The sequence below is a fragment of the Hemiscyllium ocellatum genome, chromosome 31 (assembly GCF_020745735.1).
Source record: "Hemiscyllium ocellatum isolate sHemOce1 chromosome 31, sHemOce1.pat.X.cur, whole genome shotgun sequence".
In the NCBI taxonomy this organism is placed as follows: domain Eukaryota; kingdom Metazoa; phylum Chordata; class Chondrichthyes; order Orectolobiformes; family Hemiscylliidae; genus Hemiscyllium; species Hemiscyllium ocellatum.
The window spans coordinates 10,773,586-10,794,882 of record NC_083431.1 but is presented as its reverse complement, the minus strand read 5'-3'; the positions used below and the strand labels follow the sequence as shown (position 1 = coordinate 10,794,882).

Sequence of the window (21,297 nt, the reverse complement as noted above, 5' to 3'; positions counted from 1 at the left end):
CTCTCTTTAATTTGCATATATATTTAGTAGTGAAAGGTTCAGTATAATATTGAAATACAAGTTGATTGCTGTTGTGGCTGTTGTGCAAGTATAGTATGTCAATAAAAGTGTATTTATTGCATTCCACAAGTTCATAAAATCCTGCAATCCTTTTACTCACAAGATCATTACAGACAAAGAAAGCTGCCACTTAAATAATTCCAAGTGTTTTCACAACTTGATGTGAGGCCCTCATGTGGTGCAGTGATAGTGTCCCGACCCCTGGAAAGAGAGACTTATGTTTTCACTCTCCTCCTCCCAACACCCATCTTCTTTCCAGTTTAGCAGTTGCACACACCACTGTTCTGCTACTCTCATATTCTGATCACTTAATCTGAACAACCAACACCCTTTCTCTCCCAGATGAAAGTGAGGACTGCAGGTGCTGGAGGTCAGAGTCGAAGAGTGGGTGCTGGAAAAGCACAGCCGGTCAGACAGTATCCTCCCAGCACTCCAGCGTCCTCCCCTCCCCCATCATACAATTGCATAAATGTCCAAACTTCACACCAGCGCTAAGAAAAGTCATTTAGACTCTATACGTTAGCTTGCTCTCTCTCCATGGATGCTGCCTGACCCACTGTGACCTCCAGCATTTTTTGTTTTCAATCATGACCTGGGTACAAGTGCCACCTGTTCCAGAGTTGTGCAGTAGATTTCTAAACAGGTTGACTAGAATAAAAAGATTATGTGATGATAATAAAATAATCTCCACTTCTGGAGCAGATGGAGCTTGAACCCAGGCCCCCTGTCTAGGGGTAGGGATACCACCACTGTACCACAAGAGCCCGATCTGAACAGATTGTTTAGAAAAAATGGGAAATACATTTCAACTGTTTGTGATCACTATATAGAATTAAAAACTCTGACATCTGTTCTAAATTTGCTTTTTCACAAGTTTTGAAAACGACCTCTTTGACCATGGTTTTGGTCACCTTTTATATAATAGTATACAATTAACACCTTGCAGCACTTAATGTTGAATTTTGTTTGGTAATTGCTCCTATGAAGCTCTCTTAAAACATTTTACTATACTAAAGGTGGCGCATAAATGCGGGGAGTGCATATTCCAAGTAAATGCTTTTATATCGATGTTCCATATTTTCTTATTCCATTCCCATTAGTATTTATGCACTTCTGTAAGGATGCTCTTTGGCTCCTCACTTTCCAGACTGAAAAGAACACTTGTTTAAAAATCATTTCTCATTATCTTAGAGGAGTGTTGCTGAACAGAGAGACCTTGGAGTGCAGATTCATAGTTTCTTGAAAGTGGAGCTGTAGATAGCTAGGATAGTGAAGAAGGTGTTTGGTATGCTTTCCTTTATTGGTCAGTGCAGCATGTATAGGAGTTGGGAAGTCATATTGCAGTTGTATAGGACATAGGTTAGGCCACTTTTGGAATATTGTATGCAATTCTGGCCTCCCTGCTATAGGAAGGATGTTGGGAAATTTGAAAGGGCTCAGAAAAGATTTACAAGGATGTTGCCAGGGTTGGAGGATTTGAACTACAATGAGAGGCTGAATAGGCTGGGGCTGTTTTCCCTGGAGCATCGGAGGCTGAGGGGTGACCTTATAGAGGTTTATAAAATCATAAATGGCATGGATAGGGTGAATAGACAAAAGCCTTTTCCCTGGGGTGGGGGAGTCCACAACTAGAGGGCATGGGTTTTGGGTGAGAGGGGAAAGATATAGAAGGGACCTGACAGGCAACTTTCAGGTGGTGGCGCGTGTATGGAATGAGCTGCCAGAGGAAGTGGTGGAGGCTGGTACAATTACAACATTTAAAAGGCATCGGGATGGGTATATGGATAGGAAGGGTTTGGAGGGACATGGGCCAAGTGCTGGCAGATGGAACTAGATTAATTTAGGATATCTTGTTGGCATGGATGAGTTGGTCTGAAGGGTCTGTTTCTGTGCTGTACATCTCTGAGATGAGGCTGTTCTTGAAACTGCTCTGTTTATCAAACCCTTTTGGGGGAGAAGCTTTATTCTCATCACCTCAGGCTAAAGAACCTTTTGGAATTTATTCAAGAAATATTACATAGAAGCAACAAGGCATAAATCATATTTATATAAATTGGGATTAATCCACAGTGAGTTAATGTATCCACTTTTCAAAAATAAATCTCAATTTTGTGAATTGAAACATTCTCTTTGGATTTATCATTTGAACCTTTTCTTTTAACTAGGAATGAGCTGTTATTTTTAAAGATAATATTACATAATGATTGCAGGATTTGCACTTTTTGTTGCTATTGGGAGAGTACTTTGTTGCAGTTAGTCTTTTGAGTAAAATAATTGTATCAAACCACGTTATGTAATAATTCCAAAAGGCAATCTGAGGTGCAAAAAATAGAGTTTGACTTTTGTCCTGATTTCCAGACGTATGGCAGTAAGAATCTGAAGCGAATTGGGGTAATTCTCCAAAGAGGGATTCTCATTCTCCTGCTCACCTGCTTACCCTGCTGGGCTCTCTTCATTAACATTGAACACATCCTATTGGCTTTCAAGCAGCCTCCTGAGGTAGCCAAGTGAGTGTCCTTTTATCTGTTGGTGGTTTGTGTAGAAACATTTTTTTTGAGAGGGGAACCCACCCCATGTCGCATTCCACTGAGCAAGAAGCTTGGCGCACATGGGGAATTGGGTTGTGTCTCAGTAGATCACAGAAATCGTGTCAGATAGAATAAGCGTATGCAAGCTAATGTAGAGAGAAGTTCCAATCTCGGGTCAGGTCAGAATTGACCAGCGGTCACGTGGGGAAATGAGAAGTTAAACAGTGCACCTTGTGGTGGGGAAAATACATAATTAGCTACATACTTACTGGTTGTTTTTGAAATGGTGAAAACTTGGGAGTGTCCAAACTTGTGAAGACATTTCTTCCTTTTATTTTTCTATGACAAAAAAAAAATTTGTTTTTGTTTCGTATTTGTTCCTGAGATGTTGGTATCGGTGGCTTCACTAACGTTCGTTGTTCAGAAGATGATGGTGACCTATGTCTTGAACCACTCCAGTCCTTGTTGCGTAGGAACAGCCACAATGGTGTTCAGGGGAGCGTTCCAGGATTTTGACAGAGCGTGTGGTTGATGCCCTTGTCCTTTTTAGATGGTATTGGAGTTGGAAGGTGAAAGAATCTGGATGAATTATTTCAGTGCAACATGAAGATGTTACATCTTTCTGCCACTATGTCGGTGGTGGAGTGAGCGAAGGTTAAAGGTGATGAATGGGGAGTCGATCAAAAGGCAGCTCAATACTTTCCAACACTTCAAATAAGTCACATACAGATGTACGGCAGTTGAATTGTATGTAGCTGTAAATCATAATCAGTAATGAGATAAATAATAATGGAGCTGAAAATGTGTTGCTGGAAAAGCGCAGCAGGTCAGGCAGCATCCAAGGAGAAGGAGAAGGAGAATCGACGTTTCGGGCATGAGCCCTTCTTCAGGAAAGGGGTTCATGCCCGAAATGTCGATTCTCCTGTTCCTTGGATGCTGCCTGACCTGCTGTGCTTTTCCAGCAACACATTTTCAGCTCTGATCTCCAGCATCTGCAGTCCTCACTTTCTCCCATAAATAATAATGGATGCTAGTTAAATGTTGCATGACGACACTGGGAGAATTGCCCAGCAGTTCTCTGAATGGGGCACATTTTGTCCAATTGTAAAGACAGAGGAAACCACTTGATGCCTTATCTGAATAGCAACACCTGCAACAGTGTAATATTCAGTCAGTAATAAATGGCAATGACATTAAGGTTATTTCTTTCGAGTGGGACTTGTGCCCACAACCTTCAGACTCGGGTGGAAGAGCTACCAGTGACCTTCTGCTCACATACAGATTTAGCTCTGATTAAGATAGCTACTCTGTTCTGGTCAATTATAGAGTCATCATCATAGAGTTGTATAATATGGAAGTAAACCCTTCAGTCCAATCCAGCCCAAGCTACACTACCCTGTTTGTGCTTGGTCCATATCCCTCTAAACCATTCTTATTCATGTACTTATTTAAATGTCTTTTAAATGTTGTAACTGTAATCACATCCACCACTTCCTCTGGAAGTTCATTCCACACACGAATCACTGTGCATATAAAAGAAAAGTTGTCCTTCATGTCGATTTTAAATCTTTCTCCTCTCACCTTTAAAAATGTGCCCCCTAGTCTTGAAAACCCCCACTTTAGGGAAAAGACACCTGCCATTCACCTTATCTATACGCCTCATGATTTCATAAACCTCTATAAGACCACCCCTCAACCTCCTAAGCTCCAGTGAAAAAGGTCCCAACCTATCCAACCTCTCCTTAACGTCAAGCCATCCGTTCCAGGCGACATCCTGGTAAATCTTTTCTGGATCCTTTCCAAATTATTAATATATTTTCTATAACAGGGAGACCAGAACTGGACACAACTTTCCAGAAGAGGCCTCACCAATGCCCTGTACTTCCCCAAGCTATTTACTGAGTGGACAGACTGAAAATTGCAGTCATTTGTCCTCTCTGGGGCTGTAGTATCTCTGTCATAGACAGTTTAGAACCATCTTCTCAGTTAAGAATGTATCTGATTGTTTTTCTCTGGAAATGAAAGAGTATGTTGTCCAATGTTACAATATGACAGAGTTTGTAGTGTAAGGGAAATACATTTTCTTCAAAGTAGGCAAAAGTGAGGATTCCTGATGAAGGGCTCTTGCCCGAAACATCTATTTTCCTGCTCCTCGGATGGTGCCTGACTTGCTGTGCTTTTCCAGCGCCACTCCGATCTTTTCTTAAAAGTAGTCTACTACTGTTGAGAAAATGACAGTTTTGCAAAAGATTTCATTCGATGCTGTTGTCACCATGAAGAGCTGAGATTAGGGTTGTTGCACTTGGGTGAAGAGTCCTCTCTATTTGAAAGTAGCCTGTATCATTGACTTTAAAACCGCTTGGGAAGATTGCAGTTTAAGAGAGCCTTGCTATAGGCTGCCAACGGATTTCCCTTTCTGTACCAGGATTAAGCAGCTTCAGAACACCTACGTAAAATGGGTTTGCCTGTTTCACTAATGTGTCAAAAATGGACTACAGTATTTCCTGTAACTGATGTCGAAGAATGTAGGAGTGAAGGGAAAGGCTATAACACTAAAATGGCGCTTGTGTTTTTAAAACCACAGATAAGTGTCTGTCCCAAATCTGTTTTTTTGAAAGAGGTAAGTTTATTCCAAATTGCACAATCCTCAGTTACCTATTAAGTGAGTTTGATTTCGGCTGTTCTTTTTGTTTGGATGAATCATCTTGCTGGGGGTATGTACAATGTTTGTTGAGCACCAAACCAAGCTGGCTCTTTCCCCTGACTACTGGATTACCACATTAATGCGCTTGATGCATTATGTGATTTTCCTGTTACGTTTTGAATTTATTTTGATGTTCTGTTCTTACACTAAGTTATTAGAGTCTTCTAATTTTCTTACAGTTTAACACAGCTTTATGTGAAGATATTTATTCCTGGCCTTCCGGTAAGTAAATGCCGAATGGTGTTGCAACGCTCGTCATTGAACTGAAGTCTGTTGTTCAGCTGGAATGTGAGCCAAATGAGAGCAATAAAGGGAAGAATACTCTGTGGGTTAATGTATCACCAGGTGTGATTCTGAGGCATATGACTGAGGGACACTTGCCAGTTTGATTGCAAACTAGGAGGAGTAACTCAGAATAACCATTGCGGTATTAATGTTGCTGTGTTTGAAATCACTAATAAAAACCATGACAAAGGGCAAAATCTCACTAGAAGTCTGCAGTGGTCTTGAAGGCTTCTTTTGGCTCTTCTATGGGATATGGATCTCCCTGCCATTGAGTGTCTAAGCTTAATGGCCCATGACAGTAGTTAGGAGTTGACCACATTGCTGTGGATCTGAAGTACCATACAGAGCTGACCAGCGAAGGTTGGCGATTTCCATCCCCAATGATATTGGTGAATCAGATGGGATTTTATGATAATCATTGGTAGTTCAAAGTTTGTGAGAAGATTTGTAGCTCGGGTGTTCGTTGTTGTGGTTCTGTTCACCGAGCTGGGAGTTTTTGTTGCACAGAAGCGCTTCACAGGAGGCTCCCAAGCACTGAAGATGTCACCTAGAAAGGGGACGAAACGTTTGCAACAAAAACTCCCAGCTCGGCGAACAGAACCACAACATCATTGGTAGTCTTCTGGTCAGCATCACTGAGACTAATTTTAATTCCTGATTTATTCCTTGATTTTAAATTCCACTGGCTTTCCACAGTGGGATTCGGATCAATGTCTCCAGAACATTGGTCTGGGCCTCTGGATTATCAGTCTCGTTACCTCACTGCTATGTCAGTGTAAATAGTAGGGAAATGAGCTGCAACACGAGAGAAAGTGGGTTTCATTGCTAGAAAGTATTCTGCATGAATGAAACTGAGAAACCAAAGTGCACCAACATCCAGTTGGAATCTCAGCAGGTCCGGCAGCTTGGTAATTATTGATTAATTATGTTGCTTCGTGTGCAGTAGGATGGCATTAACTAATGAGCACAAAATGTATTTGTTGAAATTCTAATAGTTAGCTGTGTGATTTGTAATGTTTAATTCTGTAACCCAAAGCAATGCTGTGGAAAATTGACTCCACTACTACTCTCCTCCATTTTCGGTGCTATTTTCTCGGTAGTCAGTTGGTGACGTATGAGCTTTTAAGGGCAACATCCCATTAATTTTCAAAAAAATCATATTGTCTTAAAATTTCAGATCAAATTCAGATTCTTGAAGAAAATGTGTTTGTAGGTTTCTTCTCCGTCTCACCAATGTTGGCTGCAAACTTCTTTTTGTAATTTTATTTTTTAATCTTTCTCTCTTAGGCAACATTTTTATACGAGTTAGAGACAAGATACCTTCAGAATCAGGTGTGTTTAATGAAAAATTGTTTAATTTTACTTTGAAAGTGCAAAAAACCTTTAGTTACTACAAAGTTCAGACTTAATTCCCTTTTATTTGTTTGAGGATTGCAACCAATAAATTAGCTGACTCAGGAAATACAAGGTACGTCATTGACACAGTGACAGGAGATTGCATCAGCTAATTTTCTGAGTTCAACAGTAGCTTACTGGGAGATGTGGAGACCATCCCAACTTAATCTTGGAGTGACGATGCAGTACCACAGCCTAGAGGGAACTCTGGTCAGGGGTGCTTTCGAAACTCAAGGGCATAATTTTAAGTTGAGATGAAAAAGATTTAAAAGGGAAGTGAGGGGAAACTTTTTCACATGCAGCGTGGATTTGTGCTGTGGAAAGAACTTCCAGAGGAATTGGTAAATGCGAGTACGGTCAGAACATCTAAAAGATGTTTAGACAGGTTTGTGAATAGGGAAGGTTTAGAGGGATATGGGTCAAATGCAAGCAAATGAGCCTAATTTAGGAAACTTGGTTGGCATGGATGAATTGGACCGAAGGGTCTGTTTCCTTGCTGTATGACTGCAATTTCAACAATACGCCAGAAGTTTGACACCATCCAAGGTCAAAACAGCCTGCTTGGTTGGTACTATATCCAGAAATGTTCAGTCCTTTCACCATTGCAGAGCAGTATCAGTGAATACCACCTGCAAGGTACTCTGCAGAAATACACCAAGGTTCCTTTGGCAGCACCTTTTAAACTCATGACCCACTACCACCCAGATGGACGAGGGCAGCAGATATATGGGAACACCACCACCTTCAAGTTCCTCTCCAAGCTGCTTACCATTCTGACCTGAAAATATATTGCAGTTCCTTCGCTGTTATTTGGTCACAATCCTGGAGCTCCCTCCCTCACAGCACTGTGGGGGGTACCTACACCAGTTAGACTGCAATGGGTCAAAGAGGCAACTCATTGCCTTCTTTCTAAGGGTAACTAGAGATGGACAATTAATGCTGGCCCAGCCAGCAATTGCATCAATACCCAAGTAAGTTGGACTTCGTAAATGACCAAAGAGAACACTGTTTTTTGTAGCTAAGCCACTGTAAGCTAACGTGCAGGGGCAGTAGTTGGTCTGTTTAGAAGACTAATAAAATGTTAACCAAGTTTGGTAAAGTCTTGCTTCAATTGTAAAGGAGCTTGATAGACTGCACCTGGAATAGTGTGTGTAGGTTTGGTCTCCTTTCCTCAGAAAGGATATTATTGCCATTTGAGAGAGTACAACAAAGGTTCACCAAACTTGTTCCTGGGATGACAAGATTGTCCTGTGAAGAGAGACTGGATAAACTGGGTGTTCTCCAGAGTTTTGAAGAATGAGAGAAGATCTACAAAATACTCCGGGATAATCAGGGTGGATGCAGATAAAGTGTTTCCCCTGTTTGGGGAGTCTAGAATCCAGGGGTCTGGGTTCAAAATGAAGGGAATGCTATTGAGGTCGAGAAGAGGAAAAGTCTTTTTGCTCAGGATGTGAATCTTTGAAATTCTCTACCTCAGACAGCTGAGATTATTTAAAGTAAAGTCATAGCGATGTACAGCATGGAAACAGGCCCTTTGTTCCAACTCGTCCATGCCAGCCAGATATCCTAAATTCACCCAGTCCCATTTGACAGCACTTGGCCCATATCCTTCCAAACCCTTCCTATTCATCTACCCATCCAGATGCATTTTAAGTGCTGTTATTGTACCAGCCTCCACCACTTCCTCTGGCAGCTCATTCCATTCACGCACCACCCTCTGTGTGAAAATGTTGTCTCTTAGGTCCCTTTTAAATCCTTCCCCCTCACCATAAACCTATGCCCTCTAGTTCTGGACTCCCCCACCCTGGGGAAAAGACCTTGACTATTCACCGTATCCATGCCCCTCATGATTTTATAAACCTCTATGAGGTCACCCCTCAGCCTTTGACACTCCAGGGAAAACAGCCCCAGCTTAGTCAGCTTCTCCCTATAGCTCAAACCCTCTAACCCTGGCAACATCCTTGTAAATCTTTTCTGAATCCTTTCAAGTTTCACAACATTCGTCCGATAGCAGGATTATAGATTTCTGATTACCAGTGGTGTGAAGGGGTATGAGGATGATGTGGGTAAAAGGCATTGAAGTGTTCAATCAGCTATGATAGTATAAAATGGTGGAACAGGCTCAATGAGCTGAAAGGACTATTCTTGTTCTGTTATTTGCCCATTTTACTATTCCTTTGATAAGCTCAAGAGAAATATGAAGTGCTAACTTGTGTTCTCTCTCTCCAGGGAATAATTCTGCCACAGATTATCACTGGTTTAGTGGCTAATATTTTCAATGCTGGGATAAATTACATCCTCCTGTATGTGCTGACACTGGGCGTGCCGTAAGTAGCGCAAAGTTTTCTTTTGGAAAGGAAATAGAATGAAACCTCAACCATGTGTCTGTGGTAGATCTTCCCAGTATTTCTGTTTTCATTTCTCATGTATTTCCTCCCCACTGTTACCCAGGTTGTTCATGTGAAAGGCTGTATAAATTCGTCATGATTTGGCGGTGCCAATGTTGGACTGGAGTGTGCAAAGTTAAAAATCTCACAACACCAGGTTATAGTCCAACAGGTTTAATTGGAAGCACTAGCTTTTGGAATGTCTCTCCTTCATCAGTTGATTGTGGAGAAAGGAGCAGCGCTCTGAAAGCTTTAACGTGGTGTTGTGTGATTTTTAACTGTATAAATTAGTGCCACTATTCTCTAGTGCTGTCCCTCCCCTTCATTTGATGATTTCACCAGCTGAGATTGTTAGGTAAATCACCAGGTTACACGAAGGGCAATGGAATAGACACCATCTGCCATGATCTGAATGAATGGTGCGGTATACTTGAGAAGCTGAACAGTCTCTTCCCTTTCCATGTGCTGGCAAGAGCTGTCATGTGAGAGAGTGCATTGAGGGACATGGACAAATGCCAGTGACAACTGCCCAAAGTCTACTGGTCTTCTTGTGCAAAGTTGTCCTCGACTGATTGTTACAAACTGGTTCATTCCACCATCCAGGGCTACGTGCTGAGGTTTGTACTAAAGCTAAGGTAGCCATTACAGAGGCACCATGAGGGAAAGATTACTGCTTTTCTGTCATTGTACTCTGAGGGTCTGGAAAACTTTGAACTGCTTGAGTTCTGTCTGAAGAACGTACACTGGTGAATATCAAGAGCATTTCAAGTTTAATTGAGGTGCCGAACAGTGGAATCTCGTGTATGAAGCAAAGTTTATTGCACTTCTCGGTTTGCAGTCATAGTTTGTGGGATAAATTATGGAGTCATAAAGATGTACGGCATGGAAGCAGACCCTTTCGTCCAACTTGTCCATGCTGACCAGATATCCTAAATTAATCTCGCCCCATTTGCCAGCACTTGGACCATATCCCTCTAAACCCTTCCTACTCATGTACCCTGTAGGGAGATACAGTAGCACCTCGACTTACGAACTTAATCCGTTCTGGGACCCAGTTCGCAAACCGAAAAGTTCGTGAACTGACTCAATTTTTCCCATTTGAATTAATGTAATTCCAATTGATCCGTTTCACCATGTCATACTGCTTAGCGAGATCAGTATTCTCGTGTTTAGCTATTATTTCCTTCTTCGTTTCCACAGTAATACGTTTAGGCTTCTTAACACCACTATCGCTACCACTTTTCACTTTTTTGGGAGCCATAATGAGGGCTAATTTAATGCAAAAAACAAAAAAAAGCGTAAGAATGCTTGGACGTAGCAACGAATGATGTTCACAGTGCGCCTGCGCCAAAGACAAACTGAATGAGATCACGTGGGGCCCGAGAGCTTTTCTGTTCAAAGCGTGCGTAATAAAGCAGAACAATGAAACCATGTGGTTGCACACGGGCTTTCTGCGTTCGTACCTTCATTCGTACCTTGAATTTTGTACTTATGTTGAAGCAAAGTTTTACATACAATCCTGTTCGTAAACCGATTTGTTCGTGAACAAGATCATTCATATGTCGAGGCGCTACTGTAGTTGAACTTTTATTGCAAGTTCTGTAATATTCAGTTTGAAATAGTATGTATTTTTTGTTTTGCCAATTTTCTGCATAACTTGATATTTGTCCCTCAGCCAGCACCTAGAAATCTTTACCCCTTTCCTGTCAATGGAACTCTACTGGGTGCTCAATGGCTGCCCGTGTCCTACATTACAACAGTTCAGCCACACTTCATTGGATGTGAAATGCTTTGGGATATGCCACGGTTATAGAATGTGCCACATTAAATACATCGGTGCCAGTTAATATATAAAAGCAAGTTTCTTTTAAAATCTGCTTTTGATATGGTGTGCTATCCTTGATTTGGCAGGTTTGAAGTGACATTTAATGAGTGAACTTCATTTATTTCCAGGGGCTCAGCTGTTGCCAATGTTGCCTCTCAGTACTGTCAAATGATTCTCCTGTTCATATACATTAGATGGAAAAAGTTGTATGTTGAGACCTGGAAAGGTAATAATTATTTGTTTCTGAGCAACTTGAGTGGAATATAAACCAGCACAGATTGGGAGGGTTGAATGGCCTGTTTCTGTTCTGCACATTTCAAATAATTGCGTGTGTGGTTTTCTGCCTTTTTCCTTTTCTTTTTGTGACTTTTGCTGGGGTCACGGGGTCTAGCATTTGTTTTGTACTGAATGAGTGAATACAAACATTGATACAAAACAGAAAATGCTGGAGAAACTCAGCAGGTCTGGCAATGTCTGCAGTAAGAAAGCAGAGTCAATGTTGAGTTGTCAACTCTGCTTTCATCCCATGCGTGCTGCCAGACCTGAGTTTCTCTGGCGATTTCTAGTTTTGTTTCAGATCTCCAGCGTTCGCAGTCCTTCTGTCTATCTTGTGTTGAGATGTTGAATGGCAGCAAGTGACTATTTGAGTGGATTTTGGACAAGTCTCATTGATCTGATCTTCTCCAATGATTTTGTATAAACACTATCTATCAAGAAGCCTCTCCTTTCCCCTTCATTTTGATTTGCTCCCCTCCCTCCCTCCCTATCTCTCCATATCCTTTTCACTGCCCTTAACTGGTTTAGCACGTATTCGATTGGAGATCATGGGTGATTTACTGGTGATTAATCAATGAAAAAATATCACTGATTTCAAGTTGGAGAAAACAAAAACATTCAGTTGTGTGTAGGAGCGTTGCCCGACATATAAAATCGGTGGTAATAGACGAGATATGGCAATGGTAGTGAGTGGGTTCCCTCCTACCTTGTTGAGCTGCTATGGTCAATTGCAATGCCTCTTCCAATACCAGTTGAGACACAAGGTCAGCCCTGAGACCATTCCTCAACCCAGTGGCTCAAGCTCATTTCACAATATTGCATTAACATTTTGCCACCTAGGGAATTATAACAGAATTTGAAGATTACTCATTCTGGAGACTTGCTTCATTGAGCCGGCAAGTGGAAACCCAGAGAGAGAGGGAGGGCACAACAGACAAGTAGCAACTTCTCTCGGGCAGCAAGCCTTAAGGAAGCTGCCATATTCTGGTGGGGTCAGAGTGAAAGAATAGGCATTTCCCATGGCCATGTGGCTAGGAATGTGCAAGCAGATGTCATTACCTGTAGGTACAACGCACCCCTCATCCTCCCGATTTCAAACTGTGTACAAAAATATTAACATCGTTAACATACTGTAACCCAGACCAAGAAATGCATGGAACCCTTCTCTTTCTGATCATAAATAAGCTAGTAACAAACCATTCATTTTCTTTTTTTTTGAAGGAGAATAGTCAGGTGCTCTATTTCCAGAATGCCTCATCTCTGGAGCAATGGTGGCAGTATCACTGGACTAGTAATCCAGAGGCCCAGGCTAAATGCCATGGGTTCAAATGCCCCCACAGCAGCTGGTGGGAATATAAAGTTCAAATAGAGTTATTTGGTTGAATTCAACTTTTATTCTGGTCTGCAATTCATAATTTGAATTTTTTTTCTTTCTGCTCCTCCCTTCTTACCTCTTTTTAGAAAAGGAATTTCCTGATTTTTACTCTATCATTTTGTTCTTGCCTAGGATGGTCTGTTGACTGCTTGCAAGAGTGGGGCCGTTTTATAAAGCTGGCAATTCCCAGCATGCTGATGCTGTGTATTGAATGGTGGACATATGAAATTGCAATTTTCCTTACGGGTAAATAACGTCGCGCTGAAACCCCCGAGCTTTCTATCAATCAGGACACAAAAGTCTTTTATGTTAGGCATACATCTCTTGAAACTTCCAGTGAAATAATTGACTGCCAAAATGTAATCTAATTATGACAACTTGCATTTATGAAGCATCTTCAAAAGAACATATGATGATTCACTTGAACATTATTGAACACCGAGGAAACACTAGGACAGGTAACCAGAACTTCATTTCAAAGAAGTATCTCAGACGAGAAAAGAGTGAGAGAGGTAGAGAAGTGGAGCATTTTTAAGGAGGGAAATTTCAGATCTTTACAGCTAAAGCAGCTGAGAAAGAATGACATTGAAAGAGTCTGAAGACTGAGCGTAGGAGTGGGCTTTATCACCATCCATATTTAATCAATGGGGTAGTGAACCAACTTAGAAAACAGACAAAATGCTAGATGATAGCACCAGTTCTGTGTACATTTCTGATCATTGGACTGCAAGAGAGATTTGCAACATTTGGAGGTGGTGCAGAATTTGGCCTGACTCTGGTTATAAGCGGGTTGTGTTTTGAAGAAATGTTTTTACAATCTTGACCTTTGCTCCACTGATCAGAGAAATAAAGCAATAGCTTGTATCTCCATAGCTCCCTTCAAATGTAATAAAACTACCCAAGGTGCTTCACAGGAACGTTATCAAACCTGAGTTTGATAACGCTGAGTCACCCAAAACAATATTGGAGCAGATGCTCAAATGCTTGGTCAAAGAAGTAGGTTTTAAGGAGGCAAAGGGTATAGAGGTTTAAGGAGGAAATTCCAGTGCTTATAGCTTGGCAGCTGAAGGTGCAGCTCTCCATTTTTGCTTTTAAACCATCTGCTGTATTTTCCATATTGTAACACCTCCCTATCAGTAGCCAAAGTCTTACCAGACCATAGAGCTACTGTCTCCCCTTTGGCAAGGGGAATATTTGATAAAGAGAATCCTGCATGGTAACCTCAGCCAGTCTGGGAATTGAACCCACTCTGTTGGTATCACACTGTATTGTCAACCAGCTATCCAACCAACTGACCCCCTCACCCTTCACTACACTTCAAACAAAATGTGCTTATTACAGTCAAACACTTTAGGATGCCTTGAAGTCATGCAAGTCGATAAATCTATACAAATCTTTATATTTTCCTTCCTTTGACATTTCTTACAATATTAAAATCTACTGTACTATTCCATTTATTACAGGATTAGTTAATGAAGTAGAACTTGGAGCACAGGCCATAATTTACCAAGTTTTATCTGCAGCATACATGGTAAGATTGGTATTTGATGAGGCTGCAAATTATTAGCTTAATTGTTTCAAACTAGAAATTGTTGCTTCAATGCAACATATAGAACTGTGCAGCTATTGAAAAATATTTATGGTGTCATATTTCATAAAAATGTCATTATTTACTGAATTTATTTTTGTTTTCCCATTAATCGGGACCATCACTTTTATAATTGGCAGTGGCAAATTGGATGTGCACTATGCATGATTGCTTCTCTGATTGTTTATGGTTATTCAGTGTAACTGTTAACATCTTCATAGAATCCATACAGTGTGGAAACAGGCCATTTGGCCCAACAAGTCCATACTGACTTTCTGAAGAGTAACCTACCCAGACCCATTCCCCTTAGCCTATGTTTACCCCTGACTAATGCACCTATCCTACACACTATGGGTAATTTCCCATGGAAATGGCTCATCTTTAGACTGTGGGAGGAAACTGGAGCACCCGGAAGAAACGCACACAGAAATGGGGAGAACGTGCAAACTCCACACAGATAGTCACCCGAGGCTGGAATTGAACCTGAAACCCTGGTGCTGTGAGGTAGCAGTGCTAACCACTGAGCCACCATGCCGCCAGGCCTTGAACCTGGTGCCACTACTGTTTCTACCCATTTAGATAATAATTAACAGCCTGCTCTGATGTGATATTATACACCTCTGGAGCAGTTGGGACTCAAACCCAAGTCTCCCAGCTCAAGAGATAGAAATGCTACCACTGCAAAGTGAATAAATCTTATTTCTAACTTCTATTCATTGCACTCCAGCAAAAAAAAACACATCACTGCCAACTGAAGCTTGTTGAAAACAATCTCTTGGTGCTCAGTTTTATTTTGCTGCCTTCCCTCCCTACTGAGACCAAATAGTCAGCACTCACAACATTCTACTACTTTTTATTTACCATTCTGTAACCTGCATTAAGTATTCAGTTTTGATGGAACAAAAGTAAAATATCGCACATGAGCAAAATAGAGTCAGCTGTAGTTGTGGTTATGATGCTGTTGTTTCCCCTACAGATCCCTCTGGGGTACAGTGTGGCTGTCGGTGTTTGTGTGGGGAATGCGTTGGGTGCTGGAGACTCCGCACAGGCTAAGACCTGTGCCAAAGTCGCTCTGCTGTGTGCTGGTGAGTGCTTGGTTTAGAATTTGTTATAATGGTGGTGCGTTACCTGCCTACAGTCTCCAAAGAGAATTATTTGTCGACAAAAAGAAATTTCCAGGGCTTATGGTAATGCGGCGAGCCAGAACAGATGTGGTGGACTGAATGGCCTCTATTCAAATGGAGTGTAATCCATTGCCTCAATTCCTTGTGCAGTTTTCAGTAAGCATTATATTTCCTGCTCCCTCTTGTTTTCAGGAGTCAACATCTTGCTCTGCCATGTTTCCCGTTTCCCCCCCCCCCAACCACCACCCCACCCACATCACCACTAAAAACATGAATTTGGAGGAGACAGTGTCGCACTGGGATGGACAACATTAAAATTCACACGACACCAGCTTATAGTCGGACAGGTTTATTTGGAACTGCACAAACATGGGAAGGTGCTTTTTGTTTTGCATACTATTTTCCTACAACCCAAGATGGCTTTGTGCGTGGGAAATCATGTCTCACAAACTTGATTGAGTTTTTTGAAGAAGTAACAAAGAAGATTGATGAGGGCAGAGCAGTAGATGTGATCTATGTGGACTTCAGTAAGGCGTTCGACGAGGTTCCCCATGGGGAACTGATTAGCAAGGTTAGATCTCGTGGAATATAGGGAGAACTAGCTATTTGGATACAGAACTGGCTCAAAGGTAGAAGACGGAGGGTGGTGGTAGAGGGTTGTTTTTCAGACTGGAGGCCTATGACCAGTGGAGTGCCACAAGGATCGGTGCTGGGCCCTCTACTTTTTGTCATTTACATAAATGATTTGGATGCGAGCATAAGAGGTACAGTTAGTAAGTTTGCAGATGACACCAAAATTGGAGGTGTAGTGGACAGCGGATGGTTACCTCAGATTACAACAGGATCTTGACCAGATGGGCCAATGGGCTGAGAAGTGGCAGATGGAGTTTAATTCAGATAAATGTGAGGTGCTGCATTTTGGGAAAGCAAATCTTAGCAGGACTTATACTCTTAATGGTAAGGCCCTAGGGATGTTGCTGAAAAAAGAGACCTTGGAGTGCATGTTTATAGCTCCTTGAAAGTGGAGTCGCAGGTAGATAGGATAGTGAAGAAGGCGTTTGGTATGCTTTCCTTTATTGGTCAGAGTATTGAGTACAGGAGTTGGGAAGTCATGTTGCGGCTGTACAGGACATTGGTTAGGCCACTGTTGGAATATTGCATGTAATTCTGGTCTCCTTCCTATCGGAAAGATATTGTGGAACTTGAAAGGGTTCAGAAAAGATTACAAGGATGTTTCCAGGGTTGGAGGATCTGAGCTACAGGGAGAGGCTGAGCAGGCTGGAGCTGTTTTCCCTGGAGTGTCGGAGGTTGAGGGGTGACATTATACAGGTTTAAAAAATTGAGGGGCCTGGATAGGATAAATAGACAAAGTCTTTTCCCTGGGGTCGGGGAGTCCAGAACTAGAGGGCACAGGTTTAGGGTGAGAGGAGAAAGATATAGAAGAGACCTAAGGGGTAACTTTTTCACGCAGAGGGGTGTACATGTATGGAATGAGCTGCCAAAGGATGTGGTGGAGTTTGGTACAATTGCAACATTTAAAAGGTATTTGGATGGGTATATGAATAGGAAGGGTTTGGAGGGATATCTGGTCGGCATGGATGGGTTGGACCGAAGGGTCTGTTCCATGCTGTACATCTCTATGACTCTAAGAAGAGAGCTAGCTGTAGTCACCTTCCTAACCATGGACTGCAGTGATCTGCCCACCCTGTCCTCTCATTCCACCGGATATATGCACATTCAGCATACGTAGCTCCCTCCTGTCATTATGTATTAAATATGTCCGTCACTTTTGAGATTAAAGTTTGCCTCCCCTTTGTGTTTTTTTTTGAGATAACAGTCTTGTATTAAAGCTAGACTGTTAATCCGGTAAAAAGTGAGGTCTGCAGATGCTGGAGATCACAGTTGAAAATGTGTTGCTGGTTAAAGCAGAGCAGGTTAGGCAGCATCCAAGGAATAGGAAATTCGACGTTTCGGGCATAAGCCCTTCCTGATGAAGGGCTTATGCCCGAAACGTCAAATTTCCTATTCCTTGGATGCTGCCTAACCTGCTGTGCTTTAACCAGCAACACATTTTCAACTGTTAATCCGGTAACTCAACCCAGGGGCCTGCATCTGAATCCCACCATGGCAACTGGTGGAATTTGAATTAGATAAAAACCTGGAATTAATAGTCAAATGAAACAGTTGTTGATTGTCAGTAAAATCCAGCTGGTTCATTGCCCTTTGAGAAGGACTTGTGTCTTTTCCCGGTCTGGCTTATGTTTGACTCCAACCCCACAGCAATGTGGTTGATTCTTAACTGCCCTCTGGACTTTTGGAGATCCTGTGTATGAATAAATTAAAACTATTGTAATAGGTCATTTGAATCATTATTTGTTAGGACATCATAGAGTCATAGAGGTGTACAGCACAGAAACGGACCCTTCAGTCCAACTCATCCATGCTGAGCAGATATCCTAAATCAATCTAGTCCCATTTGCCAGCATTTGGCCGATATTTCCTTTCCAACCCTTCCTAGTTATATACCCTTTCGGATGCCTTTTAAATGTTGTAATTGTACCAGCCTCCACCAATTCCTCTGGCAGCTCATTCCATACACGACCACCCTCTGTGTGCCCTTTAGCTCCCTTTTATATCTTATCCCTCTTACTTTAAACCTATGCCCTCTAGTTTTGGACTCCCTCATCCCTGGGCAAAGACCTTTGCTATTCACTCTCTCCATGCCCCTCATGATTTTATAAACCTGTATAAGGTCACCCCTCGGCCTCTGACACTCCAGGGAAAACAACCCCAGCCTGTTCAGCCTCTCCCTATAGCACAAATCCTCCAACCCTGGCAACATCCTTGTAAAAAGTGAGGTCTGCAGATGCTGGAGATCAGAGCTGAAAATGTGTTGCTGGTTAAAGCACAGCAGGTTAGGCAGCATCCAAGGAACAGGAAATTCGACGTTTCGGGTCAGAGCCCTTCATCAGGAATGTTTGATTCAGAATCATCATTGATTCCTGATGAAGGGCTCTGGCCCGAAACGTCAAATTTCCTGTTCCTTGGATGCTGCCTGACCTGCTGTGCTTTAACCAGCAACACATTTTCAACACCCTTGTAAACCTTTTCTGAACCCTTTCAAGTTTGACAACATCCTTCCTCTAGCAGAGAGACTAGAATTGAATGCAGGATTCCAAAAGTGGCTTAACCACAAGTCCTGTACAGCCACAACATGATCTGCCAACTCCTGTACTCAGTGCACTGACCAATAAAGGCAAGCATACCAAATGCTGCCTTTGCTGTTTGAGAGGAGATTTGATAGATGTGTTTAAAATCCTGAAGGGTCTAGACAAATTGGCCTCTTTCTGTTCACCTTGACAACCAGGCAACTCAAGTACAGATTATTTGTTTAATGGAGCCAACGGAAGGAAGATTAGCTGTGTCAATCTAAGGCTACACACAGCGAGGTGCCATAAGTTTCCAGCTTTTATAGATAGAGTCATAGAGATGTACAGCATGGAAACAGACCCTTCGGTCCAACCTGTCCATGCTGACCAGATATCCCCACCCAATCTTGTCCCACCCGCCAGCACCCACCCCAAATCCCTCCAAACCCTTCCTATTCACATATCCATCCAGGTGCTTTTTAAATGCTGTAATTGTACAAGCTCCACCACTTCCTCTGGCAGCTCATTCCATACACATACCACCCTCTGTGTGAAAAAGCTGCCCCTTAGGTCCCTTTTATATCTTTCCCCTCTCACCTTAAACCTATGCCCTCTAGTTCTGAACTCCCCCACCCCAAGGAAAAGACCACCATAGAGTTATATGGTTAACTCTATAAAACAAAATCTGTTTTCAACTGTGACTAATGCTTCTCATGACTTTTTTTCCTTTCACATCAATACAGGTGCATGTGTCACTAATTAAGGTTATTATATAAGGTCCGATCCATTTTGGCACAAATCCTAATCCAGTGCAACCTATTTATTAGACTGGTCTATTTATCCTATCCATGCCCGTCATGATTTTATAAACCTCTATAAGGTCACCCCTCAACTTCCAATGCTCCAGGAAAACAGCCCCAGCCTATTCAGCGTCTCCCTGTAGCTCAAACCCTCCACCCGGCAACATGCACTTAAATCTCATCTTATCTTCCGATAGGAAGGAGACCAGAATTGCACACAATATTCCAAATAACAAGTGATGGTATAAACTGACTAAAGAATTAAAATGTGTGTTGACCTGATGTCGTGGTGATAGTTTACTCATTTCCCACAGTACATACAACAAGCATTGTTTGTGTTTACCCAAGGCTTTCATTATCTTTGCTGATTATATGGCCTAGTTTTTGCCCTATTCTGTCTCAGTTGCATTTTTCACCTTCCCCTTCTTTTAGTATTCACATCCCTTTACCCTGTTTCTGTACCCCTATTCTTCAGCTTTATCCTAGTTTACTTTTTTACTCAAACATTTGTGGCTGAAATTTTAACCAAGAGCTAACTTAAACTGATTCAACCACCATTGACTAACCTGCCCTTTGATGAATGTTCCCCCAAAAGAGGGGTGGAGCCATGTTATCATTGCCTGGTAGACAATAACTGCAGGAGTAGGCCATTCTGCCCTTCGAGCCAGCACCACCATTCATTATGATCATGGCTGATCATCCTCAATCAGTATCCAGTTCCTGCTTTATCCCCATAACCCTTGATTCCACTTTTGTCCCAGTTATCATTTGCACAATGCTTAGGTCTGATCTGAGCACCACACCGATAAGCCAATATTGGAAATGGTGTAAATGATCACATCTCTCTCAAAATCACCAACACCACTCCATTTTCTGCTGCTGGTCTCAGAGGCAGACAAGATATTTGAAGTCTCAGCTCCTTTTCATGACTCATTGATTCAGTAGTGATGGCGGATGGGGTTATGGTTTGATACTGTCATGAGCAACGATGTCAAAGTCTTGGCCTAGTTTTCTGCGCAATGTCCCTGACAGTAGTTGGTGACTGGAATGTCAGGCCATTCTTTCCCAGGAGCCTTTTTGCCATTTTTCCTGCCTTCAGTGTGTCGAGTAATGTGCTGTGGGTTGTGAGCAAATCACCACCTAATAAAAGCAAAATACTGCAGATGGTGGAAATCTGAAATAAACACAGAATGCTGAAGAAACTAAGTAGGTCTGGCAGCAAAAAGAAAACCCCATACTGTCAGACCTGCTGAGTTTCTCCAGCATTCTATCTCTTTGTCCCAGTTACTACAGGTTGGTTATGGTTAACTCTATAAAACAAAATCTGTTTTCAACTGTGACTAATGCTTCTCATGACTTTTTTTCCTTTCACATCAATACAGGTGCATGTGTCACTAATTAAGGTTATTTTATAAGGTCCGATCCATTTTGGCACAAATCCTAATCCAGTGCAACCTTTACAAAGACCATAGCTCTCTTTTTGGTTTCTCACCCTGTTCTCTTGCTGCCTCTCCTTCCACATTGTGTATAATATGCTGATCCCAAAAATTTTGTCTCAATCTGTGCAGTTCCTTGTACAGGTCTCTTTCAACTTGTTTCACTCTATCATGGGTCCTTGTTATAAGTCACAACATCCTCTGGCAATGCATCACTCTTCTTGTCTTTAGCTCATAGGGAGTGAATCTAGTTGCTCCACATTGCCCAGAGATCCATTAGGATACTAGGCAGTAAACCTAGCCATCCCTGCTCTGCCTTCTGGATGACTTTATTTACCACACTCTTTAATGTTCTATCCATTCGC

At 42.0% G+C, this 21,297-nt stretch overlaps 1 protein-coding gene across 1 annotated transcript in view; it reads left to right on the top strand.

Annotated features, from left to right (window-relative positions):
* LOC132830203 (multidrug and toxin extrusion protein 2-like) overlaps window positions 1–21,297 on the top strand; it is a 47,162-nt gene that overhangs the window by 15,178 nt on the left and 10,687 nt on the right. The window contains exons 4-11 of the mRNA XM_060847727.1: window positions 2,419–2,567; window positions 5,472–5,514; window positions 6,865–6,909; window positions 9,202–9,299; window positions 11,313–11,410; window positions 12,968–13,081; window positions 14,299–14,366; window positions 15,400–15,508. Of these exons, the coding sequence (XP_060703710.1) occupies window positions 2,419–2,567; window positions 5,472–5,514; window positions 6,865–6,909; window positions 9,202–9,299; window positions 11,313–11,410; window positions 12,968–13,081; window positions 14,299–14,366; window positions 15,400–15,508 (724 nt within the window). The remainder of the gene's footprint in view (window positions 1–2,418; window positions 2,568–5,471; window positions 5,515–6,864; window positions 6,910–9,201; window positions 9,300–11,312; window positions 11,411–12,967; window positions 13,082–14,298; window positions 14,367–15,399; window positions 15,509–21,297) is intronic.